At 47.5% G+C, this 26,145-nt stretch overlaps 11 protein-coding genes across 11 annotated transcripts; 6 read left to right on the top strand and 5 right to left on the bottom strand.

The window, feature by feature from the left end:
* Window positions 1–125: 125 nt before the first annotated feature.
* LY89DRAFT_591439 (cytochrome P450) lies at window positions 126–1,947 on the top strand (the record flags this gene model as incomplete). Its single annotated transcript, XM_018209655.1, has 7 exons — window positions 126–348; window positions 396–937; window positions 982–1,308; window positions 1,362–1,387; window positions 1,431–1,518; window positions 1,567–1,721; window positions 1,785–1,947. The coding sequence occupies 7 exons, from the start codon at window positions 126–128 to the stop codon at window positions 1,945–1,947; spliced, it is 1,524 nt and encodes a 507-aa protein (XP_018067844.1).
* A 193-nt stretch (window positions 1,948–2,140) lies between these two features.
* LY89DRAFT_699282 (NAD(P)-binding protein) lies at window positions 2,141–3,077 on the top strand (the record flags this gene model as incomplete). The annotated part of the gene is made up of 2 exons (XM_018217044.1): window positions 2,141–2,162; window positions 2,308–3,077. 2 exons carry the CDS (start codon window positions 2,141–2,143, stop codon window positions 3,075–3,077), a joined length of 792 nt encoding a protein of 263 aa, XP_018067843.1.
* A 229-nt stretch (window positions 3,078–3,306) lies between these two features.
* On the bottom strand, window positions 3,307–5,462 carry LY89DRAFT_737466 (uncharacterized protein; the record flags this gene model as incomplete). Its single annotated transcript, XM_018220259.1, has 2 exons — window positions 3,307–5,275; window positions 5,323–5,462. 2 exons carry the CDS (start codon window positions 5,460–5,462, stop codon window positions 3,307–3,309), a joined length of 2,109 nt encoding a protein of 702 aa, XP_018067842.1.
* Window positions 5,463–6,390: 928 nt separating this feature from the next.
* LY89DRAFT_591436 (FAD/NAD(P)-binding domain-containing protein) lies at window positions 6,391–7,473 on the bottom strand (the record flags this gene model as incomplete). The annotated part of the gene is made up of 1 exon (XM_018209654.1): window positions 6,391–7,473. One exon carries the CDS (start codon window positions 7,471–7,473, stop codon window positions 6,391–6,393), a length of 1,083 nt encoding a protein of 360 aa, XP_018067841.1.
* Window positions 7,474–9,069: 1,596 nt separating this feature from the next.
* Window positions 9,070–10,575, top strand: LY89DRAFT_754246 (uncharacterized protein; the record flags this gene model as incomplete). The annotated part of the gene is made up of 4 exons (XM_018221315.1): window positions 9,070–9,582; window positions 9,633–10,064; window positions 10,119–10,306; window positions 10,419–10,575. The coding sequence occupies 4 exons, from the start codon at window positions 9,070–9,072 to the stop codon at window positions 10,573–10,575; spliced, it is 1,290 nt and encodes a 429-aa protein (XP_018067840.1).
* A 502-nt stretch (window positions 10,576–11,077) lies between these two features.
* On the bottom strand, window positions 11,078–13,701 carry LY89DRAFT_591314 (uncharacterized protein; the record flags this gene model as incomplete). The annotated part of the gene is made up of 4 exons (XM_018209646.1): window positions 11,078–12,628; window positions 12,682–12,867; window positions 12,915–13,485; window positions 13,541–13,701. 4 exons carry the CDS (start codon window positions 13,699–13,701, stop codon window positions 11,078–11,080), a joined length of 2,469 nt encoding a protein of 822 aa, XP_018067839.1.
* A 1,169-nt stretch (window positions 13,702–14,870) lies between these two features.
* Window positions 14,871–16,745, top strand: LY89DRAFT_687567 (uncharacterized protein). The gene is made up of 3 exons (XM_018215525.1): window positions 14,871–15,519; window positions 15,608–15,989; window positions 16,039–16,745. The coding sequence occupies exons 1-3, from the start codon at window positions 15,363–15,365 to the stop codon at window positions 16,403–16,405; spliced, it is 906 nt and encodes a 301-aa protein (XP_018067838.1). The 5' UTR covers window positions 14,871–15,362; the 3' UTR covers window positions 16,406–16,745.
* A 555-nt stretch (window positions 16,746–17,300) lies between these two features.
* Window positions 17,301–18,446, top strand: LY89DRAFT_158789 (uncharacterized protein). Its single transcript, XM_018205479.1, has 3 exons — window positions 17,301–17,401; window positions 17,465–17,713; window positions 17,807–18,446. The coding sequence occupies exons 2-3, from the start codon at window positions 17,557–17,559 to the stop codon at window positions 18,274–18,276; spliced, it is 627 nt and encodes a 208-aa protein (XP_018067837.1). The 5' UTR covers window positions 17,301–17,401; window positions 17,465–17,556; the 3' UTR covers window positions 18,277–18,446.
* On the bottom strand, window positions 18,275–19,882 carry LY89DRAFT_785170 (phosphoesterase-domain-containing protein; the record flags this gene model as incomplete). The annotated part of the gene is made up of 3 exons (XM_018222862.1): window positions 18,275–19,361; window positions 19,415–19,725; window positions 19,781–19,882. 3 exons carry the CDS (start codon window positions 19,880–19,882, stop codon window positions 18,617–18,619), a joined length of 1,158 nt encoding a protein of 385 aa, XP_018067836.1. The 3' UTR covers window positions 18,275–18,616.
* Window positions 19,883–20,160: 278 nt separating this feature from the next.
* LY89DRAFT_622363 (uncharacterized protein) lies at window positions 20,161–24,362 on the bottom strand. Its single transcript, XM_018210972.1, has 2 exons — window positions 23,878–24,362; window positions 20,161–23,829 (listed from the first exon to the last, which is right to left on the bottom strand). The coding sequence occupies exons 1-2, from the start codon at window positions 24,283–24,285 to the stop codon at window positions 20,233–20,235; spliced, it is 4,005 nt and encodes a 1,334-aa protein (XP_018067835.1). The 5' UTR covers window positions 24,286–24,362; the 3' UTR covers window positions 20,161–20,232.
* Window positions 24,363–24,491: 129 nt separating this feature from the next.
* LY89DRAFT_158747 (uncharacterized protein) lies at window positions 24,492–26,134 on the top strand. The gene is made up of 2 exons (XM_018205478.1): window positions 24,492–24,770; window positions 24,820–26,134. The coding sequence occupies exons 1-2, from the start codon at window positions 24,687–24,689 to the stop codon at window positions 25,993–25,995; spliced, it is 1,260 nt and encodes a 419-aa protein (XP_018067834.1). The 5' UTR covers window positions 24,492–24,686; the 3' UTR covers window positions 25,996–26,134.
* Window positions 26,135–26,145: the final 11 nt, after the last annotated feature.

The following is a 26,145-nucleotide window of genomic DNA, read 5'->3' as shown; positions in this document are numbered from 1 at the left end:
ATCATTGCTTGCGAGATGGATAAAGTCCTGCCGATATCATCCGCTGAAGAATCGTATTCTTCTCAATCATTTCTCGTTTTGCCTTTTTCTTTTAGTTGCTGCATGATATCAACTACCACGAAGCCATGGGTATTGCATACGACTTCGCCGCACGGGTCGTGCCGTTCCTAGCGATCTTGGCTTTTGGGTATGCGTTCGTTTTACCCCTCTATCGAGTGTACTTCAGCCCTCTATCCAGATTCCCAGGTCCGAAGCTTGCAGCAGCGACCCTCTGGTACGAGTTCTACTACGACGTAATTCTTAATGGACACTACACGTTCAAGATAGCCGAGCTACACAAAGAATATGGTAAGCTCTTCTGAACTCAAATCATGGGAATTCCAAGCTTATCCAAGCAGGACCAATCATTCGCATCAGTCCATTCGAGCTGCATATCCAAGACCCAGACTACTACGATGTGTTGTATTCCAACAATCTTCCCGTCAACAAATCGAAATTCTACACATCGCAATTTGACATGGATCACACGGCATTCTCGACACTTGATCACAAACATCACCGCCTCCGCCGCTCAGCCTTGAATCCGTTCTTTTCAAAGCAGATGATCAATCGACTCGAACCTTTACTGCAAACCGTCGTCAACAAGCTCTCCCAAAGACTCGAAGAATTTCGAGGAACAGGAACACCAGTTGAGATGCGAGCAGCATACAGCGCTTTGACAATCGACGTTATCACCTACTACTGCTTCAACGAATCTTGGGCACATCTCGACGCTCCTGATTTCAGGAAAGATTGGTTCGATGGGGTGCACACTATGTTATTAGCTGGGAACTTCATGAAGCATTATCCATGGCTGTATGATGTTATCAAAGCACTTCCACAGCGGCTTGTCTGCTGGTTGATTCCTGTGTTTAGAGGAGTTCTCATGTATGAAGACGTAAGTTGACCATTCCAGTTGAAACACGTGCTGACATGTTACAGAGGATAAGAACACAAACAGAACGAGTCCTCGCTGCACACTACGCCAATAAGAACGCAGATGGCGATGGACTCGACACGACGATAATGCACGCCTTCCTCAAGAGTGATTTACCGCCTGAGGAGAAAACCGCACTCCGGATATGGAGCGAAGGAATGTCAGTAGTAGGCGCAGGCTCAGAAACTAGCGCGAATACTCTTGCGACGATGCATTTCCACTTACTCAATAGTCCGGATGTGCTTGCAAGGCTGCAAACTGAGTTGAAAGACGCTTTTCCGGACAAGAATGCCACTATCATGCTGAGTCAAGCTGAGAAGTTACCTTATTTAGTGAGCTTCTACACTCCGGTCTTGGACCTCACGCAGCTGCTGACGAGAAACAGACAGCAGTGATCAATGAAGGACTGAGGTATGTCTGCATACCAGTCCCCTCCACCTCAAGCTAAGAATAGCAGACTCTCATCGGGAGTAGCCTCCCGCCTAGGAAGAAACCTCCCAACAAGCAGCATGCGATACAAAGACTGGGTCATCCCAGCAGGTGTAAGTACATCCTTCCCAACACTACATTTCCCCCATCTAAACCTTTAGACATCCGTCGGAATGACACCTCTACTCATCAACATGGACCCAACCATTTTCCTCAACCCTACGAAGTTCTCTCCTGAACGATGGCTTACTTCCAAGTCACTTGACAAATACATGGTAGCGTTCTCAAGAGGAACAAGGATGTGTTTGGGTCTCAAGTAAGACCTATCCCCTGGCCTTGACGATCATTTGTCAGAAATCCTGATGCATAGCCGTGATAGTTTGGCAAAAGCAGAACTTTACCTCACAGTAGCGACTATTTTCCGACGATTCGACAATATGGAACTGTTTGAGACGACGAGCAGAGATGTTGTCCCCAAGCATGATCATTTTATTCCTCACCCAGAGATGGACAGTAAAGGGATTCGCGTCGTTTATAAGTAGAATATCGAGGAGGAAATATGGGGATGGGTCACGTGCCTTAATCAGATCTGTCTTTTCTTCCTTCCGTCTTTTCTTTTGTCTATTCAGTTCATACTCTACAGATCTTGAGGATAAATTCTGAGTCCTCAAGTACATGGAAAAATGTTCGGACTCAAAGTCTTCGAGGGAAAATGATCAAAAAGCTCTGTTTGCGATGACGCGATCGCTAGTCATTAGTCATACATTTTTCTTCCTTCACTACTACTACCAGCCCAAACTTTCTCTTAACCTCACCTCTCATTTTCTTTTTGTACCAAAATCGAATTCACATTTCATTCATAATGACAACCCCCTCTCAGCCCCTCAAAATTCTCATAACAGGCGGAGCCCGGGGCATAGGCCGCGGCCTCGCCCGACTTCTCGCCTCAAAAGGCCACACCATCTACCTACTAGACAACAACAAAGAAGAGCTCTCACACACCACCTCTTCCCTGCTCTCCTCTTTCCCTGGCAAAATCCTAAGCAGCAACTGCGATCTCCGCAACCCTGCTGAAATCACCGCTGCAATCGAGAACATGAAAAAGCATTTCCACGGCCAACTCGACGTTCTGATCAACAACGCTGCGTATACAGGCAGCGTCGGTACCACCAAACTGGCAGATCTGACGCTTGAAGAGTGGAACAAGAGTTTAGAGACTAATTTGACTGCTCCAATGCTTCTTAGTCAAGCTTGTGTTCCGCTTTTGAGGAAAGGAGGTGCAAGGAAAGAAGGAGGGACGATAATTAATGTCTCGTCCACACGCGCTTATCAGAGTGAGCCGAACTCGGAATCTTATGCTGCGACGAAGGCGGGGTTGTTGGGTTTGAGTCAAGCTTTGGCGGTTAGTTTGGCGAAGGAGGGGATCACGGTTAATGCGCTGGTGTTAGGGTGGATTCATGTAGGGAATGAGTGTAAGAAGGGGGATGAGTTGAGTGTTAAGTGGGAGGATGGGTTGGAAGAGAGAGAGCATGAGTGGCAGCTTACTGGAAGAGTAGGGAATGTAGAGGACGTAGGAAGAGCGGTTGAGTATCTTGTTGGTGCGAGGGGGGTAACGGGCACAGAGATGGTGGTTGATGGGGGTGTGACAAGGAAGATGATTTATCCTGAGTAAGTTTAAGATTCGTAGGAAATAATTAAAAAGCAATTCAGTCGAAAAATAAAATTAATGGTCGATTCTGATCAGAAACTTCTAGCGCCACGACCTCTCATGGTCGGATGACAGTTCAAGTCATTTCAAATATTTCTCGGATTCTTAGCAACTGGAGACCAAGACGCAGCCCATTCTTGATAGCCATCTGGATGTTTCACTGCCCCTCTATCGGCGAGCAGAGTGATACAGCTTAATATCCTTGCATAGAGACGGTCATCGTGGCCGTGATCGCTCGTCGGATCTCTCTACAGGCCCCTTCAATAATACTGACGCCAATGTAGTTCTGGCTGTTCACGCAAGCACCTCCATCCAGAAGAGCAGTGACGGCTGATCGCAGACCCCTTCTTGCTGCTATTGCCAGTGCTGTGTCGCCTGCTCTATCACGCATATGTACCACTGCTCCTGATTTGACCACTTCTTTGACGATAAACGATAAGGAAGCCGCATCCTTATACGACCATGATGGCCTTGGATCTGCGTCAAAGTTGCCTGTCCAAGTTTTCAATAGAGCAATGAGAGCGGTATCGCCATTCGTATCCACCCAAGTAACTCTATCGGTTGCTTCGAGCCAGCCCAACCAGGTTCTTTTGCGGAAAGGTGAGGACTTTAGATGAGTTATGAAATCAGTCTCTTGTCTCGTGGACAAGATAAGTTTAGTCGAGGCTTGGTTGATGCGATCACCAAGCATGTGGCCTAATGTTCGTCCAAGATTGTCAATCACTCCTACGTCGGGTGCCATAATCTCCACCAGTTGCTCGAAGTCGCTTCGACCTTCTGGTCTAATTGATTGCAGGAAATCTGGGTTGTGAAATAGCATATGAAGTACAGTTTGCCCATGATAATCGCGGCATGAAAGATCAAACTTGATGCCGTCGAAGTAATGTGGGAAAAGTTTATCGAGGTTGTGGATGAAGAGTACTAATTTAAGAAACTCGGGAAGATGTTCGGAAACTAGGTTCTCGGTAAGGATGTGAAGGAAGGTCGCCCCAGAGGTGTTCACACTTTTGATGTCGGCACCTTCACGAATCCAGATAATGAACTCATCAGCAGTCCAATGAGGACAAGCTGCCGCGAAGTGCAGCATGCCATTGTTGAAGTAGTCCTTTTCATTGATCGAGTGTGAGAAGAGCTTGAAATTAGATATTGCATGTCGATGGCTTTGACGAATACCGCACTGCGGACAAAAACCACCAACGGCGTCTACTTGCAGCGACAGAGTTGAGCCACAGCAAGGTCTCCCTTTAAGGGACATTTCCCGAAACTCTGGTCTCGCATCAAATGGGCCTAGTGGCGCATCGCCTTTGATCAAGTCGTTCCAGACTTTCTCTTCGTGCTCAGAGAGATGCGCTCTTCCATATTCCGATTTTATGGCGGCGGGGCGTTTCCGGCGCTGTTGCTTTCGATTCTTTTGTTTGGTCGTCTTTTCGGTCGAGCTCGAGGTCGGTGTGACGTTTTCTGCCGCTGGTGAAGAGGGAGAAGGGCCGCTCATGCAAGAGTTGACAGCTTTCTGCGTCTGCAATAAGCTTTCGAAGGAGATGATGCTCGACCTTGTAGAAATGCTCGACCTCCAAGACTCGGTAGACGAGAAGCGTAGGACAGAATGTATGCTTTGGATGATAGAGCCAGTCCGTTTCAATCGCTCTTGGAGACTCCGGATGCTAGGCAATGAATCTCGTGGCCTCGCGACTGGAACAACTAGTATCCGAGTCTTATTAGAAGACACTGGGTTGAGAAAGGTCTGCTCGGCGGGCTCGTATGATGGTCGTGGCTGGGATGCAGCCGCTTTATTGGAACATATGCTTGATCCATCTAAAAGCAGTCGGGAAGGCTCCACAATCTGAGATTCTAACCCTCCCTCTGTGTTGGTAGAATGTTGGTAAGATATGATCGCATCATTTGGACCCAAGTAATTGCGGAAAGCTGTGCTCGGTCCTTCAAATATCTCTAGCGACGGAGAGACATGACACGAATTCAGGTTTCTGCCTTCTGGTCCACTAGTGCGACGCTTGTCTGGTGTGTTTTGCTCTCGGTAGCGTTTGGTACGAATTGCATCTAATCGTCTTGACATCGGCTGACCTTTTGCCGGTCGGAAAGATCTCCAGTTCTTTGCGTAGTCCCCCGGGAGCAAATCACGAAGCTTCTTTTGAATATCACTGGAGCTAACGAACAGTCAGTCATGCGACCGAAGTGGGTTGTCGACCCCTACCTTGGATTGAACTGGTGGGCTTTCAGGACGCATTGAATCTCATTTATGTCCAATGTAGTCAGGGAGTATAGTCGGATGAGTCTCCTTTGACGGCAGGAGGTCCACTGGTTCCGAGGTCGACCTCCTTTGTTGGGAGACATGCTCTGCTCCAAAGTATACCTAGGTAGGTAGCTTCGAAAACGCGGGATGGTACGACAAGAAGAGAAAGTATACAGAGAAAACCAGTCAAATATGAATCTTCAAAACATTTTAAAAAGGCAACGAAGAACAACTTCAAGAACTGTCGACAGCTACAAGTTGACGAGCACCAACGCTGAGGTGAGGCGTAGGTAACCCCAGCCACCAACAACCAACCACAGCTTGCGGAAATGTCTCAGCCCCTCAGGGACCCATGTTTTTGCGAGAAAACTTGGTGCAACCACATCTCAAAAAGCAAATCTAAAGCGGCCAATGACTTGAAAGCTGACCGCGCACTGGCGAAGCAGCTCCACGGTAGCTCGCGCCGTGGACCACCCGAACCAAGTGACAAAGGACGACAACTACGTTGCACCATGCTTGCATGATCAGGTCGAGAATAACGAGTTAAGTCGCCGAAAGGGGTTGGCTGTAGTGAAGTAATATGAAGTGCAGACGAAGAGGGTTTGCTTTTTGATTTTCATTCAGAATTCGCGGAAGGCGCTGTTTGTCCACACGTGACAGCCATCCAACTCCGACCGATTGAAGGACGCTGAAAGCCTTTGATCTTTAGTTGCCTGACAGATTTAAAGGGCAATTGTCTGACATGGAAAGGCAAAGTACCTAGGTAGCCTAGATCTTTCTGCGGAAAGTCCGATCACGTGAGACGGACTCCATCTTCTCATTTCTCAATAGGCATCGAAATATGAATTGTAAGCAACTAGAATCTACGGGGCGTTGATTGCGGAAGAAAGAAAACGATCTATGTCAAGATTTGAGATGCCTTCTCCTCCAATTCCTCAAAACTTCTCAACCCAAAAATTGAATCTCCTCCAGCAAAACTCCGCTTTATAGCTACACTTGCGAAATCTCTCATCTCGTCTTCATACTGCTTCAAACTCTTAACATTACTCCACCCTCTACAACCGCCTTCGTCAAAGCCGCAGCTGACCTGAGCGCAGTAACAGAACCCACTCCTGCTGTCGGACTCATAGCATGAATCGAGTCACCCAAAAGTGTTACACTTTTCTGCGTCTCCCAGACTTCGATATCTGGTTTTGATGACTCAAGGGCAAGGATGGAGGTCTGGCCCGTGCTCTGAGCAGAGAACAGGATATGAAAAGATGGGTCCCAGTTCTTCGTCATCCTCATAGTCTCAGTTGCAGCTTCTTCGGGGCTCAAGCGAAGCAGCACCTCATCATCCATGTCGAAAATATCTTTACATCCACCCAGGACCCAGTAGATGTAATCTGCTGGTAATTCCTTCCGAAACTCGTTCTCTTTGAACCGCACTGGCTCTAGCAGACAGGTAAGAACTCTGCCCTTGGATGTATTTTGAATGATTGAGTAATGATCGGCATGTTTATTGAACCTCTCCTCCACTTTGGTAGAAAGTTCTGTCTCCCCATAGAACCAGCGGCCTTCCGTATCGATGAATTCGTTGTTGGATAAAAGCTGTTTCCGGACGCGAGACTTTGTTCCATCTGCACCTACGAGAAGTGATCCAAGAACTTCAGTTCCATCGCTGAAGTGGACCTTTACTGTGTCGTCAGAAAGAACTTCACATCTGAGAAACTCTTTTCCATAAGATACGAATTGTTCAATAGCTTTGACCAAGACTCTGCGAAGAACCGTCCGATCTGCATTCAAAGGAGGCTCAGCGTCTTGCGTTGCTGGATAATATGGCTTCGGCTTTTCTCCTGTCAACGCATCAATCCGACGAAATGGCTCGTCCGGTGTCGAGGCAGCCACTGCGGTGCAAGCTCGAAGTTGACTGAACAAGTCATCTGGAAGTGTTTCTTTGAGAGCACTGATGCCGATACTGCTGATGCGGACACGGTACCCCTGGGAGCGCACATTGAGAGCTGGATCTCGTTCGAAGACTTTGAAAGGTATGTTCGCTTTCTTGAGGCCTTGACCCAAGACGAGACCACTAATGCCGGCTCCGCAGATGATTATCGGTAAGGAGGGCGGCATTGGAAGTCTGGGTGATTGTAATAGCGGTGTGGAAAAGAACCAATTAAAGGGCAGTCACTTCGATTTATACCTCAGCATGTTCCAACTACTAAAATCTGTTCCACCCCCAACATCCGACAATAACTTGTTGGTAGATGTTGGTGCGGCAGAGCAGCGACGCAAGACAATTAATTGACAAGACATGGTAGCACTAGGGTCTTGCTGCATCATTGCTTTTAGCCAACGGCTATTATCCAACATACTGGGAAGCCTTGCTAAGATGGCCGCTCTGCTAACTTCCGATAGTTATACATTACTGCCTCATGATCTTTGTCTAAATGAAGGGTTCTTCAGTCTAGACTCCCACTTACAATCGCTGCAGTTCATTGCATCAAGTTATTTTCCTGTATCGAAATGTGGCAATAAAGAATCGATCCGTGAGACTGACATCTCGAGCTTCACCTCAAAAGTGAATCAATTTGAAATGTTGGAAACTTGAATATTGCTTTCGTCATGATCAATCGGAAAGACGAGCTATTTGGATGTTTTCTGCTTTAATGACTGTCCTCGGAACGAACTTTCTAGAAAATCATAAACTCCTCACTCTTTTCCTTCCCGTCTTTACTTTTCCCTTTCCTATCCTATTCCTGCCAAATTTCTTCTCAACCATAACGGAACTAAACAAACACTAAGAAAACTAGAACTCGACACAAACACAACCTCATTCTTTTGCTCGTAGAACAACGCGTACAAGCACATTATGCCACATGGAGGCTCTCGAGGCATTGCAGGCAGATAGAACTACAATCATCTAGTTGCCTCTTATTTGTACGGATATTTTCCGGGACTTGAGGGCGCACCATTGGGATACAATATAATGGCCGATCCTCGGGGTGTCTTAGATTGGTTGGATGGTATACGTCCTTCCGATGGAGGTTGGTTTTATCCTAGTTATGGAATGAAATATGGTGGTGTGAGACGAGAAGGTGCTGGATGCCACTATCCGGCTCCGTGATAATGGTGAGATGTGAGGATGGTTGTGATCCAGGGATGGGATTGACCCAGGGATGGGATTGATGCAGGGGGGAATTGGGTTGAGAGGAGGATAGGAGATGGATTGAGGATGAATGTATACTTCAAGCGTAGATGTTAGTATTTGAGGGTTTGTGAGCTAGCGTGTTGGCTAGCAGTGTGCAGCTAGGTTGATTAATAGATTGAACGTTGAACTTTATCCTTTGTTTGCTCTTGACGTCAACTGTAAACCAATCATTAATCAAAATGATTCTAAAAATTGCTATTTTCGATTCGATTTACATCACAATATTAATATTTCGACACGCACTTACTGAGGACCGATGGGAATAGATGCATAACCAAACAGCATTAAGGTATCTCCTACAGATTGCACTACTACAAGCTCTCGTAGCATTCCAGTGTATCCTGATAATGTAAATCGTGGCTCGTTCCGAGATAGGGAGGCTGAATCAGACGGGGAATCTACATTCTTCATGGCATTATGAAATACCTTGTTCTCCCCTCTTTTTTGTTTTCTCTCTTTCCCACTGTCTACACATTTCATCATTATTAACATTTCTACAATTCTCCCCAGTGTCAGTCATGTCAGAACCTCTATCATTTTTCGACCCCTTCGCTTCGAGGAAGGACGTTGGGAATGATATTAGATTTGGCGCTCCACCAAGCGAATCCCTGCTACCAGTTACAGGTCAGGGCATCATCGCGGTGTCTTCCAGCGCTAAAGTCCAAATATTGTTCGTCATAAACTGCCCAAAGAAGTCGCAGAATAATCTTTACCTACAAATTGGCGCTGCAGAGATCTCGTTGTCGTTTGGACCAAGCATGACACGTACTGAAAGCATTCCTACCAAACTTATCCAGCAAGAATCGGCATGTTATTTGAATCCTGGGGTTCAAACTACGTATTGGTTGTCGATTGATGGTCCCAATGGAGTATTGAGATATGGGAAATATTACACCAATAAATCGATGACACTGCTGGAGGCGACTTTGAAGAAGGAGGAAAAGCCAGGAGTGCCTGTTTGGATCAGTAGTGAATACAGTTGGCTTGCAGATTTGAAAGATGTGGATATCGTAACAACAGAATCGGCTGCAGTTAGTTTCATCATGCAAAATACCGCAAGACCAGGTTGACCATGATCTAGTACACAAAAGTCATCATCCATCCACTACCAGTAGTCATCGAACTCTCACCATTCATCATCTCTAGTCAAGATGCATCCCTGCCCGACCTTAACCAAGGAAAATACGCCATACCAGTCAACCTACCACAAGCTTGCCAAGTCCTATACGGCAATGTAGCTGGCCCAAACATTATATTGGATACACCCGCCTTTCCCGATTTCTCTGCAGCTATCGAACGCAGCGTCAGCACACCTGGTCTTTGGGGGCACACCAAATTGATGGAGAAGTCGACAGAATTCGGATCCACGCCGAACTTCGAAGGAACTTATCTTCGCATCACAATAGGTCACAATCTTGGCGATTCTCCAGGGATTCCATTTGTGCTGGAAATCTGGCCGGCAGGACATTACTCCCCGATTCATGATCATGGGAATGCATGTGCTGTCATCAAGGTATGTCTCTATGGTTGGTCATCTTGAGAATACCTTGCATAATATGAAACACAGGTTCTCCACGGAGAGATAACAGCAAGATTCTTCGACGCTTTGACGGCACAAGGTGGTCCACACATGATTGGACATAATGCAATCACGCTGAAAAAAGATATGGTAACCTGGCTAGGCGAAAACGACTATCAAGTTCACCAGCTCAGAAATACGTCTTTAGAGGTGTGCTGCACAATTCAATGCTACAGGTATGTAACCAATTAAAATAAGCTTCAATAATTCCAAGCTCAAGCGCGAGTTGAATTTGAGTCCGCATTTCTTTGTTTAAACACGCAAGATCATGGAGCTGACACTAATTAGATATCCGGATGACAACGACAAGCATTATGAGGGGTTCAATTATATAGAAGAGGGTGAAACTGATGGAAAGGAGAAACTTTTCATCCCGAACAGCGATATGGCTTTTGAGGAGTTCTGGGCGACGATGAAAGCTGAGTGGGATTCGCGAAAGAGATAAAGAATATGGAAACGATCAATATTAATCTTGACCTCAACCTAGCTAGCATCATAATTATCATCGGAAGCCGAATCTGGATATCTTTAGTGAAGATCACTGAGTGTGCTGTAATGTCGATTAGTGTAAGTTTCTGCTACATGAGAAATTCCTGGTGATAACCGCTATTTTCTTCGGGTAGAATTGAACTTCAGACCATTTTGTTAGTAGTCATAGTTGTCTGGAACTTTCTGGGACGTTTATCAAGAGGTTGGTCAAGAGGGGGGTCATAGCCGCAAGTTATGACGTAAAAAAGGGGCAGAGCGTACGCACGCTGGACCGGACTTTGATGCGGGGTAGGGTTATGGCTTCATCAGAGAGAGAGAGATACATAGTTCCCATTTGTTATCAACATACACTTCCAGTATAGCCTTCTACATTTTAGTGTTTCCCCTCCTTCCGCGTGTACAGATCCAGTAATATACAGAAGCTCCCCCAATTTGCGCCCGAGATTATTGTACATTTATCACCTACCCTCCATACAAACACCAAAAAGGGTATCAACATATGTCTCTGGAAACTCTACTTCCTTCATTGCCCGTCCCCTCGTCCCCATCTGTCCATGCGGCATTTCCTTCCTATCAGACAACTCTGGTCCCCTCATTCCATCATCACTCCCGATATCGGAAGTTCCCTCCCCAACATCCTTCACATCAACAGTGACTTCCTTGCTGATCATAATGCCACCAAACGTATGCGATTCCACCAGCTTGATCTCAGACGTTGAGTCTAAACTTGGATTCTTCCTAGAAGACGATGGAAGCCATGCGCCTAACTGTCGTCGAACATCTGGAGAAGCTCTACCCTTCATGTGGTTCACAGTTCTCATCATCTTCGTGCTTCTGATCCTTCTTACACTTCTCGTGCCATCATCCTCGCTAGATCTCTGTTTATTCAGAATTGGTCCAAACTCTCTGTGCACCTTCCTCGCGAATATCGCATGATCCGGACTATTTTTGTACACATACTGTTGTATCCTAAAGAAACTCAAAGGAGTGAACTCAAGTTTTTGATTTTGGGCTTGGTATTGGATTGGGAAAATCAATCGGAATGCAATCAGAATTGCTTGGCCGGGTTTCTCGACATCGCTAGCTCCTCGGCATGGTGCTGATACGGGCTTTGCGACCAGGCGAGCTTCGGCAAAGTGAGGTGTGTCGAACTCTACCTCCATAGAGACAAGAGTATCATGTAGTTCGGCAGCAAACCTTTGCTCTTCGGGTGGCGCCTCAGCAGGCTTTTCTTTCCCACGGAGGAATTTCAAGCATGCAGAAACTGTCCATCCATCCATTTGAGACAGGTACTCGATCATCCAATCTTCGAGAGTATCGAATGGAAGTTGGACTGTCGGGAGTTGATTCCGAGCATCTTTGCGAACGAGAACTTCGAAGCCGCTTCGTATTCGGGCGCGAAGAGCAAAGCACGCCAAGTGGATCCCTGGCTGGAGCATGTGCATCTCATTGGCATATTCGTTCATACATAATAGATGGCTGTTGAGATCGTTGCAGTTGATTTGCATGCTGCGTGCGACAAGAGGCGCAATGTTTTGCGTATCAGCGAAGCGATATCCCGAAGCTGTGAGTTTGTTGGCCGCTTTTCTATTTGCGCGACGGACGAGGAAAAGCAGTTGGCCTTTTCCGTGCATTGGTATTGATCTCCCATCCCTTTCCAGGTCTGGGGGACTCTTCATCAATTTGCGTGCCCTCGATTTGGAGACTTGGCCAGTGTTGAATATGCTGTCGAAGAGAATGCCCATCTCAGCTAGAGGCTCGTCAACTTGCCTAGCGAGATCAGCCGCAGCAACGCAGAACTGTTCTCGGAAGACGATAGTGCCTGCGTCGGGTGTCTTCTCTTCGCTGTTCTTCAGAGTCTCCTCTAAGCTCGGCCTGGGAAGCGTTGATGTGTACTCGAGATGTTGGCGCATTCGAGAGATAAGTCCAGAGACACTTGGCCAGTGGCAAGTTGTTCGGAACAGCCAGTGAAATACCGGATGAGCAGTACCAAAAATATCGTCATGAGACTGAGTCAGAAGTCAGTAGTTGTGCGGAAGAGACTGTCTGGCAATATACATACAAGTTCTCTGTACGATGCTGTGATCTTTTCATTGGGAAGAAGTCCTTCAGGCGTGACCATGATTCTACCATTCGAATCGAAGATTGCACAAGCCAGGACCACTTGACGAGCTTTATTCGCAGAGCGAGAGCGTCTCCTTTGAGCAAGGAAGGTGAAGACAATAAGAATGAAACAAGCCGCGATAGACTGCGTTATCTTAGCATACCATAAAGTGAAGGCTGCCTGAAACTTACCAGTACAATGACCACAATAACAGTTGTATTTCCTGCCATATCATGGGAGTGAGGAGTGTTCGGGTCAATCTTGCGCAAGCGATACTGCGTTCCCACTGACGCAACCCAGTGCATCCCAAATACCGCGCCTGCGAGGATAGAGCCGCAAAGCGCTCTCTTCCATAACGAGTTCGTCCATGTTGCACGAAGGACGAAGAAAACTGTTAGAGCGACAATACTAGCAACAATAGCAACGATGGCGGATCCCACGACGTTCCCAATCTTATAGACACTGGTGTAATTCGATATTCCAGCTTGACCAAGAAAATGCATCCCACAAATAGCCAAGCCTGCCAACGTTCCTCCAACAGTGACTCGAATGAGGCTAACTTTGTCGTCTGATCCGAGAGTTGTAAAGGCTGCGAGAAGGACCAAGATGGGGACGAAAAATGAAACAGCGGTGAATAGTGGACTGTATGCAATCTGCATCAACGATTGGCCATCTCCCAGAATGATCGCTTGGTTACTGATGTAATGCATGCACCAGATGGACACTCCTCCCATAGAGATAGAAGAACTGAAAAGAAGAGACCTGTGGATAATAGTCAGGACATAGCAGAATAGCCAATTAGTTGAAGGGTACATACCAATTGTATAAACCTCTTCCCGCTGTCCTCCGGTTGAACAACTCCAGTGTCGTCCAAGCACCCACATAACTTACCAAATACGACAGTGCAACATACCCACCAGAGAAAGCTCTAGGAACAATCTGCCCCTCCAAATCCTGCCATTGAGTATCGTTCGGCATTATGCGAGTGACAAAAGTGTTGCAACGGAACCCGAGATGTTCTCACGGCTGATTGAAACTTGGTGGATGCTAAACATGTTATGTAACATTCATGTGAACCGATAGCGAGGAAAACGCAAGCGATCCGACGTTGGGGTCCAATAGTTAAAATGTTGGATAATCTTCTAACCGCAGCCAACAAGTAGGGCCTGATATCGTACGAGAAAGACATGGGCATTGGCCAAGTTCGCATGGCCAAGAACAGGGGTAGCGTATGGTGATCGGTAAACAGTGGACGTCTAGAAGAGAGGCGGTGACTTGGGATACCAACGTTTGGAATCCCAATGTTGCGATTGTGACATTGGTACTTAATGCGCAGCAATACAATTCATGAAGATCACTTCCTCTCCTGTCAACTTCCAGGAAATGGATCCTCTCATCCAACTAGAGCTGAAGTTTCGTGTATTTATCCAAGATCCCAAGTCCCTGGGTCCTTGTTATGCATGATAAAGCAAACTTTTCCTGGACCTTTCAGTCATTGGTAGTGGACTTGCCGGTGCCAGGTACATGATTAGTGCAGGAGCAATAAAGTTCAGTCTGATAGGAGAAGTCTTCGCGAATGCAGTCGAGGTTGCATACCAAGCCAAGGTTGTCTCCATTTGGACCGCTGACAAGGTATTGACAGACCACTTCTGCAAATTCTATCGCTTCGTGCATCAATTCGGATGCTTCAAACACCCGTGTACACGTGTCCCGGCTATTCTTCCTGAACTGCTTTCGCTTCGTCTGTCTCTCAACTACGGCTTGCCCGTTTCATCCCGGCATTAGCTTCATTACAAAAGTCTTGGGATTCGCATGGCTTCCCCCACGGCCAATACGACAGTGAAAACAACTCAGGCGACTCTGTAATACGGGGCGTTGTAGGTAGGGTTTATCCCGTGGCATGTGCATCTAGCGTAGGATTCGGGTAGGGTTCGCGATCCGGAATGCTGAGCCGTTGAGTCCGGTGGCCTAGCGTTCCGGGGCTTCAGCGAATCAACAATCCTACTTTATTAATTGTCACAGGGATTCTCTAAGCCAAGGGTCGTGCCGCAAACGGCAGCCCGTCCTCGGTTGCACATGTACGAAGTCTAAATACCCTGCAGTACGTCCAATGCAGGTTGAACGTTATTGCCAGCTGCACTTTGCCTCTTGCCGTTTTACTATCTATATCGCGGAATTATGTGAGCTTTCATGTAGCCGAGCTATTATCCACAAAAGCAGCGACTAATAGTCCACAATACTCCTGCATAGCTCTAAACATTTCGATTTTTCCCGACTCTTTTTCTCCCGGGTGCATTGTGCAGTACATAATACTTCGTATGAAGTGATTTTATTGTCACAGACACACCGGTCCCAGTTTCTGGGACCAAAGGAGGCGCCATGGCCGTCTGCGCCGCACAAATACCTGTGTACCCCTTTCGATATGCAGCATTCTTATCTTTTCCACGATCTAGACTCTCTCAAAGTCTCGCAATAGGGGCATTGACATCGCGTAGAAAGATCATTTATAGTATCTATCATCTTGTCAATTTTCTATCTGGTCGATTTGAGCAATCTTTGCGCTATTCCTCCCCTCGAACTTTCAAGAACTTCACTTCTAAATACCTTTGAGCTTTTGACCCGCTTTGCATCCTGCGAACATGGCTACTGCTGATGTTCAAGCCCCAGTCGAGCCTGCTGCTCCTGCATTGCCAGATTATTTGCTTGACCCTAACGCAACATTGAAAGACAATTCGGCCAAATGGAGATACGGTAAAGCGCCAGATTACTCCAAGACTCGAGAGGTCTATGAGCAGAGTACGTATTTCATTACTAAACAATATCACTTGCTTCCGAACGAACTCCTGTTTACTAGAAGACGTCAACTAACCTCGTTACTCTACAGCAAAAACAAAAACTCACGAAGCAGCAAGTCTCCCCAACCTTGTCGAAAACCTCGTCAAGAACTGGGAAGTCGAAGCCTCTTTCAAGCCCAACATCGACGATTGGCGCACCATTGACCGCCCCAATTATACTTTCTCCATTAATGGCGGTCCACCACAATCTGCCGAACACATGCTCAAAGTTGGAACATACAATGCTATCATTACTCCCAATGATTATTATGATCCGAACAAATCGGACTTCGCATCTAGTCATAAGACGTTCAAGCGCATGATGCCAACATTTGCGTGGGAAGTCTTGGAGGTCTACAGTGGGCCTCCAGTTGTGGCGTTCAAATGGCGTCATTGGGGAGTCATGAAGAATGACTATGCTGGTTTCAACGAGTGAGTACAGACCTGAGGCTTGCCGCAGTCCGTACTAACAGTAGGGTAGCAAAGGAGAAAAGATCGTAGCCAAGGCTCACGGCCGTACCCTTGATATCCAAGGCATTACCATCGCCAAGGTTAACGAGAAAGTGCAGCTTCAGAGCGTGGAAACTTGGTTTGATCCAATGGAGATGTTCAGACAAATCTCCCCCAGTGGAGAAGTCACCAGAACCAAGCCTGTCCCAATTCCGGGTCAGGATATCTCGACGCAGCTTCATGGGGAAGGCCTTGGGGACGAGGAGGAAATGGATGAGAGGTTGGAGGCAGTGAGCCTGCGTGGAGGTGGTGCTAGTGCGGACGTATTGGCTGCTCTCCATGCAGAGATGGGTGATATGTCCCCGGCCGGATGCCCATTCTTGGCTAGACAGAACTAGATCAAAGAGCTGCGCGAACTCCAAACAGTCTACCTGCTTTCAGATGACTATATTACAAGTACATATAGTAGAGTACACTCTCACTTGAAATGTTATCTTCTCATGTCGCATGTCTGCTGCAGATCTTCCTCATCAATGTGTTTTTGAATGATCCGTGTGACGCATCATTTTCATTTCGAAGGCTACGATACTCGAAAACGCTTGAGATTTCGAGCATATTGCTTGAAATAGATATAGAATACTTCAATAGAAGATACGGAGCTCGGCCTCCTACTATGTCTGATATTGTAACAAACGGCAGAGCAGAAATAGAACAGTACTGATGTTGAATGAGGTCGGTGGGTAAACATCAAAACCATATTGTGGTAGGTGGACTTCGGGCATAAAGTCAATGAAAACTTCGAAGAGTCTCCCTAGTTATGTATGTGTTGAAAGCCGACGATGATGTCTGTCAATCGCAACGAGATGTGAACCTCGGCTAGGCAATAGGCTTCGCTTAGAAAAGGGGAACGGTTCTTTCCGCCCCACGTTCTGTAGTAGCTCTCCAGCCCAGGAACGAGGAACAGATATCTCAACTCTACAAGTAAGAGATTTATATGTGCAGTAAAACAGCTTATATTGATGGCCCAGACGGTCAAAGATTTCATGCTCACTTGGGGGTGATGAGTCATGTGATCTGCTTGCAAATAACAAGATAATTCGCTGTAACTTCAATGTCTGTTTACAACGAGACTAATCATGAAGACATCTATCACCTATCAGTCGTGTATCATTGATCCAGGCACTTTCTCAGATGCGAGGTTCCGATTTCATGAAACGACCCAATGGAGACTAGCGAGCTGAGATTATCTCAGCCTGAATTTGCATCTCGAATTCCTGAACCATTCATGAACCACTCGCTCGTAAGATCGTACAACAGTTGCACATATTGCACAGTAGCTATCCTATCATTTTAACTCCTCTGGATTTGTTAAGCATCTTTCAAAAAAACCCATGGTACGCAGAATAAGCCTTCGACCCCGCATTCCTCTCTTCACAACTGACTCATACAGGAGCAAGCGCAAGTCAGCAACAACATCATCACGGAGCCGAGACTCTCTGCGGCTAGACTACCAAACACAACTTGATATGTCAGCAAAGTATCATTCATCATGACATCGCTACTCCCAGTCGAGCTGGCTGTGAAGGACCCCGCTATTGAAGAAACGGACGAATGGCATATGCCTACATTTGCTTTCCATGATTTGGATTACATTCCTTCAGGATATGGAGGCATACTAGCACCGTATATAGAGACTGGTCCTGGCAGTAAGTCCCTTTTCTGCTTTTCACTGTGGAACTTCCGTTCCCATTTGTCATCGTTCCTATATCTTGAACTGTTATACTAACCAACAACAACAGCAATGAGAGCCGCAGCAACGCTTATGCATCTCAACCTCACACCTGCCCCAGCGACTCAGCAAGTCATCTGTGACCTCGGCTGCGGCGACGGCGAATTCCTCATCGGTCTCCTCTCTCATCTTAACTCTCCCCTCCCCCTGCTCCCAGTCTCCGGCTTTGGCATCGACTACAACGCCTCTCTAATCGCCACCGCTTCCCTCAACGCCATCACCGCCGGCGCAACTGCTCACTGGCTAACCTACGACTTCAACCTCGACGAGCATGATCTCTTCAGCCAGATCGAAAACCGGAGAGTGACGCACGTGTTTGTGTATTTGGTGCCGAAACAGTTGGCCTTGAACACGGTGAGGAAGCTGTTGGAGAGGTTGTGGGGGAGCGGGGTGGTCATCTGTTGTCATAAGTTTCAGCCGGAGTATTTGGTTGCTACGAGGACGGATATTTTGATGGATTTGGTGGTTTATGAACGGTGAGGTTGGGTGAGGTGAGATTTTTGAGATTTGGAGTTAGCGGCGTCCACGCTGAATGCGCAATCAGCGCAATCAGCGCATCCAGCGCACCCAGCGCGACTAGCACAATCAGCGTCCCCGGCGCAGTCAACTGGATTGTCCCAAAGCTCGGTCAGCCCTTGGCTCATGTATTCCCGGTGCATGGTGAAACACATAGTAGTCAAGCCAAACGCATTCATCAACCAAGACAGCCCTTTATGTTTACAAGTAATGCATTGGTATCTAACCACCAAATCCAACAATTTCAAAGGAAACCGAACGCCACGCTCAAATGACCTTCTATGCTACATCTTCCCCTAAGCTCTTATGTCACAGCCGGCGCCTGAACCTTATAAATCGGCTCATTCGGACTCGAAACCCCATCCCCACCATCCGCAAGATCTCCACTCCCATCATAAGGCGTCATCTCATCCGCATGTTGCGCCCACGAAATTCCTACCATCCTCTCCACACCTTGACCTCCCGCTCCAACTAATTGTAGATTCGGAGACGGTATCCTTTTGTATTTGGCTGGATCGGTGTTCAAGAACCCACCATAGGAGAGGGAGTTATTCGCATTTGCGAAATTCGACGGGGAGTGGTTTCGTGTATAGCCAGTTTGCGAAGCTACAAATGAAAATACGTTGGCGCCTACATCGTAACGGCCGAGGTTGGGCAGATTCCAGTTGTTTTCGAGGGTGGAGAGGATGGAGTAGTGGGTGTAGACTGTATCGTCTCTTGTGCCTTTGAGATTCTCGGGGATTGCGCCGCCGAGGAGGAGAGAGACGATTCGGTTGGGGATAGGGTAGGTTGCGCTCTCGTCGTAGGTGAGAAGGATGAGCGTTTTCTCCATGAACTGAGGATTATTGAGTAGGGGTTCGAGGAATGTTCGAGACCAGGTTGCTGCGTATTCTAGGGTTGTATTGTGCCCATCGTTCAGCATATCTGGGGAGAGATGCATGTATTGAGGTAGTGTATTCGCCTTGACATCGCGATCGAAGTCGTCAAAACTTAGGAGATTGGCTAGTCGCGTGCCATTGAGATTGATACTGTCATACGATGCGAAAGGACTAGCTCTGGTCAGCATTCACAACTCCTTCGTCCTCTAACAGAGACCACTCACTTATGTTTCCTCACATAGTCCCACCCATTGCCATTCAACGCCGTAGAGCCCGCGAACATATACCCGGGGCCTGGCAGACCCTCAAAATACCCCCTCCAGGCAATATTCTGTGTATCCAACAAATCCACCAACGTCGACACATTCTGTGGTATCCTCACAAAACCATCATGGTTCAGCCCAAAATAATCTCCTCCTATCGAAGCAATGTAATTCGGTTGACTTGGATGCGTGAGTCCATAGTACTGCGTCAGCATAACGCCCTCCTTCGCCAACGCCTGGATATCCGCATTCTTCTCTACTGCAGTGAAATCCTATCTCAACTATCAACCGCTGTCTTTTATGAATCATAGCAGACGGGAGGCATACCTGATTCTCCAACCATATCGTAATAAAGCGATCAAAAGCCTTCCCAGGAACATACGCCGCAGACGCTACTGCAGCGCCCAGAAACAATCTCCAAACCCGCATGTAGAATATTGTACAATTGAAGACGAAAGAGGAAAGTGTCAAGAGAAGGTCATGCTGTTGCAAAAGAGGGTCGTGCTGAGGGGTTTGTGCATTCTTCAGCCGGCATCATTTGTTTCAAAGCCTCGTTTGAGTCGTGTGGTGAGATTGCGGATTAACCTTGTTCCGGCGTCCTGACTCGGCGATCAATTTAGGGGTCCAAGGTATTTTTTGGCAATAGAGGTTGTGTACCGTCACTGCAAATGGCTCAAGAATAAAGGTAATCGCTATAATCACATTGTATACATTGAAGCTTCTATACATTCAGGCTGAGGGCTAAAACAAGCGCTCTTGGGTATATTTGCTAAACTCATCTACACGAATCCAAGCCTGCCTCTGAAATCCTCGAACTCATCAGGGTCAACAATCTCAACCTCTCCTCCCACTCTAATACCTTTCCTTTCTAGGTCAGGTATTCTCAACTGCACTTTTGCAGCCATGCTAGCTTTCATTGTCTTGTCCAATCCACGATTAGCATCTCGTTCTGCTAAGACCCGTGCTTTCAGGACAACGCTATCCTTCCAGCTACTCCAGCCTTCGTAGTCTTCTCTTTGCTTCGCAACGTGATACTTGGGTGTGGTCTTTGCTGGTCGCCATGCAAGTTTGTCTTTGGGCATCGCGCTGAGATCGTAGACTTTCGCCGTAGAAGTGAGGTTGAGGAGTTCATTCAAGACATCCTGTCCTTCCGCCAATACAAGATCCTTTCTTTCTTCTTCCTTGGTCTTTGGTGGGATCAATGGAGCCTCTAAGAAGTCAAGGTTTGGGGTTTCTCTGAGACGGGCTCTTCTATTGTCCTCGCGGAGGAAGCGAACAGCGGCTTGGAGGCTGGTGATCTCAGTCTTCAATGCTTCCATCTCTCGAGCTGTTGCAACAGCTCGTTCTTGACCTGCTTTTGAACCGGGAGCTGCAATGCCAAGTGCTTTAGTATCTTCGGCGACCTTCTTCCACTTCTCACGATCAGCATCAAGAATCGTGAGCTCCCTGTTCTGAGACTCGATCGACTCCGCCAATTCTGCTTCGCGTCTCTTAGCGTTCTCAATCTTCTTCTCGAGCTCGTTAATACGCTCATTCTTCTTCGTGGCATCTCTCATGCGACTTTCAAGAAGTTCAATCTTCACACCCGCCTCCTCAAGTGTTTGGTCTTTCATAGCAATCAGTCTAGCACGCTCGTGATTATCGTCCTTCAATCGGCGCATCTCTTCTTCTGCGTCAATAGGTACTGTCTTGGAGGACTTCAAATCTTGCGATCGAAGAACCCATGGCGCTGATGCTCTCTCGAACTCCTGAGTCATTTCGAGGTCTGATGCGAGAGCGGCAAGGTCTATTAAAGATGCTGTCAATGTTCGCAGCTTGTTGGAATACGTGGAGAACAAATCAGATTCGCTCGACGCAAACAAACTTGTAGTAGTGCGATGGACAGTGCTTTGTACCTCGAGGTATGTGAACGGTTCCACTCTCCCCTCTTCATGAAGTAGAACATAGAGATCATCTCCAATATGACGAGCGAACTTGGCCAACTCCTCTGTGGCGGTCTCACACTGGTCGAAGGTTTGTATAGTATCGGGTGTAAGAGACAAGGATCTGGTCTTGAGGTCTTCCAAAGCTCTGACTGCCTTCCCGATCACAACCTTGGCGCTTCTCGTATTGGTGATTGCGGCATCGGTTTTTCGGCTAAAGTGCTGAGCAAGCTCATCCTCATCACCTTGGCTTGGGATGATATTCTGAACCATGGTCCTAGTTGCAGCGATGGCTGCAGCAGCGTTCTCGAGATGGCTTTGCATGACGAGTGTTCGCATGTGTACTTCATCAGCATAACTTGCAAGTCCAGGTGGGATATGAACCTCGGCAAGATGCGACATGAGTGCAATCGTGCGTTGCAGCTCACTGGCACACTGCTTTTCTTTGAGTTCGTCACGACGCAAACCATCAATCCATCCGTTAAGAGCTCGCTCAACCGGCTCCAATTCGTATAAAGCACCTTCATACTTCGCAAACTCTTCCGTTGTGCAGTGACTAATGCCATTGACAAACCGGTCGCACATGGCAGAGACCCAAGAAAGCTTGTCGAGGACATCACAGCCAGCGAACAAGTCGTCCTCATGCCCAACAGGAGGTGAACCATTGACGCGCTCTTTGACGAAGCCATGTATGAGATTGGCCTTGAAGCCCACTCGCTTGAATCGCAGCAATGCCAGAACAGAGTCCCTGTCGGCGTGAAATGCTTCTGGGAGGAATAGTTGAACGATGGCCAGATGCTCCGACGCTTCTTGGGCGTCAAGTCGACGCAGTTCGAGGTCGATAGTCTTGACTTGGGTTTTGGCGGCTGAAACTTGCAGCTTCATGTTTAGATCCATCATAGCACGAGAGCGACTATTCAGTTGCTCAGACTCAGTCTCCGTGACAGCATGTGATGCACGAATATCTTCCAAGTCGGTTTGCAAGTTGGTGACAAGCTCTCGGAAACGAGACAGAGTATACTCCATATCCTCCATCGTCTCTTCTTGCTGTGCTGCACGTCGCGCTTGCTCGGTGATAATGCTATCCTTGAAGTCAATATCTTCCTGCATCTCCTTCTCAGTCTCGACATGGTTGATCTCAAGCTCGTCGTTGAGCTCCTTGAGCGCTTCCAGGTCTTCGATTGTAGCCTTCAGCTCTTCGATTTGCTCGTTCATACTCATGTTTCGGTCCGTGAGTTCTTCAATCATGTCCTCCGCACCAAGAGCATTATCAAGCTGTTGGCGAAGATCTTCGATGGCTGCTTCTGATTGGGCGAGTTTCTCCTTGACAGTGTCGTAGTGTTCTTTGACAGATCCAAAGTCTCGTAGGTCTTCTTCTAGACTTTTGATCTCATCACGGAGCTCTGATTCGGTCTGTTGAGACATGTCTCGGAGCCGGATGAGGGCTTCTCGTAGCCTCTCATTGTTTCTCTCCATCTGAAGCCAGCCTTGACTGGTCTTTTCTTCCGGGCTCATCTCAGTGCTCAGCTCTGCGTTCTCTTCTCGCAGAACTTCAACCTCTAGTTCCAACTCCTCAACCTTCAGCTTGAGAGCTTCCAATTCCGTCTTCAGGACTTCAGCGGTTTCCTCGGCCATCTCTCGGTCCAGAGTGGCCATCTCAACGACGATATCGTGTTCTGCTTGCATGTTTTCAACTGATTCAAATCTGGTCTGAACTTCCTTCAGTTGTTTTCGAAGATCCGTGATCTCCTGTTGCTGAGGCTGGTATTTAGTCTGCAGCTTCTGAATGATGCCTTCAAACTTGTCTCTATCAGCTTGCACTTTATCCAAGGCTTTCAACTTGTCACGGTCTTCCATTCTCTTCTTGTCCATCAGTCGAAGCTTGGTTTTGAGGTCCTCAATCTCGCGGCTAGCTGCTGTACTACTTCCAGCAGTCCTTTGTGCTGATGGTGATGCATTGCTCCTACTCGAAGAAGGTGACCCACGTGTGCGATCTGCAGCAGAAGTTCTGGATAGAACAGGACTCATCGGCTTAGGCGACAGAGAATCTGATGGATCACTCTTTACAGGAGAGGCGCCTCTGTCTTCCTCCCCATTGTCCTGTCCTTCCCCTTCACTAGCCTGACCACTACTCAATTGACTTCCAATTGAGCCTACCCTCTCTCCGGGCTTCAATCTAGGCCTTGGTGCCAAAGACATCCGCCCGCTTGTAGTTCGGCTTGGTGGTGCAGAGGTCCTGTTTGCAACTCCTATTCCACCTGACAGAGAAGGTCTCGCGGTAGCAGATGCTGGCTTCGCAGGAGGCCCCATCGATGTTCGACTACCACCAACACTTGGTCTTGATTTCGACAAACTGACAGAAGGATTTCTAGTATTGGAAGGAGTTCCAGTTCGAGGAGTTGATGCACCCGACGTAGCTGCAGATAATTGCTTCGTAGGAGATTTTGTTGGAGACTAAGATAATCATTAGACTGAAGCAACCTCGTGACTGGTAATACTCACTCGGAGCATGCTAGATGGCCGCCTCGTAGCAGGACTTGGACTGGCAGCATTCATGCTTGCTCGCTTTCCACCTGCAGGGTCTGGAACAGAGCTCATCCTTCGTCCAAGACCCGCACCACCAACACTGCTCGGCCTTGCTGGCTTCTTTGCTGCCCCGTTTGTAGGCTTCGCTGGAGCTTGAGCCTGCTCGATGATGGTGGCTGCTTTTGGTCGCAGAAACATGCCATGATTCAGCTCGCAGTCAAAATATGCCACCCCTTTGACACTGCCATCATTCTTGCCGCTATCATCTTCGAGCTCAACTCCAACCCATTCTCCATCCGCGAAGTCGGTGGTTCCTACATATCGAACAAGCGCGATTCGACCGTCGTTCAGCTGAACCGTCTGCCCGACTGCGAGCTCAGACATAATGCACAGATCATCGGTGAAAAGATTCCATGGAGTTGCGGTGGTAATTCTGTAGAATGTATGTCGTGCAGTGGTTGCTGTACAGGCTTTAAATGATGCTGTCGCGATTGTCAAAAGGAGAAACGCGACCGACAACAACGCTAAGCCTCATTGGTATCTAACTCCGTCATCTTTTCTCCGACTTCACAACTTCTTCAAAGCAACATCTTTTCCATCTAAGTTCATATTCTTGGATTAGGACTAGAAGAAACACATCAGAACTCTGCCATTAATTCAATCATCAGAATCTCTTCAGATCTACGAAACACGAAATACGAAGCCTCAACATTTCTGGAATTCTGCATGTTCCTCGCAATCACGCTCTTAGCAATTGAGAATTACTTCCTTGCTCAGCTACGACCATGACTTCGTCACTGCGGAAAACACGCAGAACTCACCAAAAGTCTAGGGCTGGTTGTTTTGAATGCAAGTATCGCAAAGTGAAGGTAGGCATCACTCGTCATTGACTTCTTGCTTTGACGTTGACAGTGACAGTGCAATGAAGCGAGGCCTGTATGCTCGGGTTGCACTAAGTGGGAAGTCCGGTGCGAGTACCCATGCGCTAGAAAGTCGGAGAGCAAGATCAAGCACCAAAAGAACATGGCGATATTGCGCCGCCAGCTATCAGCGTCAAGTGATAGAGAGCTCACATATGAAGGGAATGGCTCTCCAACTTCCGGAAATTCTCTCCTTCCGGTACCTGCATATGAACCGCAGCTAAACAAGCCCATCGGTTATTTCGATGTGAACGACATGCATCTATGGCATCACTTCATCAAGTCTACGGCGTCCACACTCTATAACCCCTGGCTTACCGAGCTACCCCACGAAGCTCTCCATTGTGACTACCTCATGCACGGAATCCTGGCAACCAGTGCAGTCCACCTCGCACACCTTCACTCGGACCAGAAAGATAAATACAACCTCTTGGCCTGCCAACATCAAGATCTCGCACTCGGACCCTTTCAAAAAGCTTTCGCTGAAATGGACCCCGAGAATTGCGTTAACCTATTCGCTTTCTCCACCCTCCTACATTTATTCAGCTTCGTTTCCGATTGGGCTCCAAAATCCCCTCTTCCTGCTACATATCAACCTCCTTCCCTCCAAAGTTTGTCACAGTGGATATTCTGTATTCGCGGTTGCTCTCTCATCGTTTTCCAAGCTAGACCTGCTATCGAAGCCAGCCCGTTCGGTCGCCTGATCGACAAAGGCAAAGCCTTGCAGAGATCTTTGGAAATGGGTGCTCTTCTATCGCCTGCAGACGACGAATCTCTCACGAGAGTGAAAGACGTGGCTCTGGATCTCCCAGAAACAAAACGTATCACAACGGTCGAAGAAATGGAAGCTTACGAAGATGCAATCTTCCGACTCCGCAATCTCCTCGCTGGAACGAACGAAGCTGATGATCCCGTTATGCGCAGAGCAGCGACATATATCTGGCCCGTCTGGGTGTCAGAGACATATGTTCGATTACTTGCAGAGAAGAAGCCGCCTGCTTTGATTATCTTGGCACACTATTGTCTGCTATTGATGAAAGCGGCTGGGGTTTGGTTCCTAGAGGCAAGACTCACAGGGCTTTTTAATTGTATTCTGGAAGAGCTTGGAGAAGAATGGTGGTCGTATATTGAACATCCGATGAAGATGTTCAGGGAGATGTATGAATCTGGTTAGGTTAGGTTTGGGTGGCAAATTTCAGCATCCGAAATACGAGATACGATAAATGTTTCCCAGTACCTCTCTCATTCTTTAAAGGCCAATGGAGTTTCAAGAATCGTCAGGATATATAGTATGATGGAAATTCCAGTTCCGTTGGGGATTGGA

The sequence above is a fragment of the Mollisia scopiformis genome (genome assembly GCF_001500285.1).
Source record: "Mollisia scopiformis unplaced genomic scaffold LY89scaffold_19, whole genome shotgun sequence".
NCBI classification, from domain to species: Eukaryota; Fungi; Ascomycota; class Leotiomycetes; order Helotiales; family Mollisiaceae; genus Mollisia; species Mollisia scopiformis.
This window is presented reverse-complemented; position numbering and strand designations above follow the sequence as displayed.

Coding starts and splice junctions, on each gene's coding strand:
- LY89DRAFT_158747 (XM_018205478.1), top strand. CDS start 24,687: ATGACTTCGTCACTGCGGAAAACACGCAGAACTCACCAAAAGTCTAGG. Junction 24,771..24,819: donor GCAAGTATCGCAAAGTGAAG/GTAGGCATCACT, acceptor TGACAGTGACAG/TGCAATGAAGCGAGGCCTGT.
- LY89DRAFT_622363 (XM_018210972.1), bottom strand. CDS start 24,285: ATGTCTGAGCTCGCAGTCGGGCAGACGGTTCAGCTGAACGACGGTCGA. Junction 23,830..23,877: donor GGCCATCTAGCATGCTCCGA/GTGAGTATTACC, acceptor TGATTATCTTAG/TCTCCAACAAAATCTCCTAC.
- LY89DRAFT_687567 (XM_018215525.1), top strand. CDS start 15,363: ATGGCTACTGCTGATGTTCAAGCCCCAGTCGAGCCTGCTGCTCCTGCA. Junction 15,520..15,607: donor TCGAGAGGTCTATGAGCAGA/GTACGTATTTCA, acceptor GTTACTCTACAG/CAAAAACAAAAACTCACGAA. Junction 15,990..16,038: donor GACTATGCTGGTTTCAACGA/GTGAGTACAGAC, acceptor ACAGTAGGGTAG/CAAAGGAGAAAAGATCGTAG.
- LY89DRAFT_158789 (XM_018205479.1), top strand. CDS start 17,557: ATGACATCGCTACTCCCAGTCGAGCTGGCTGTGAAGGACCCCGCTATT. Junction 17,714..17,806: donor TATAGAGACTGGTCCTGGCA/GTAAGTCCCTTT, acceptor CAACAACAACAG/CAATGAGAGCCGCAGCAACG.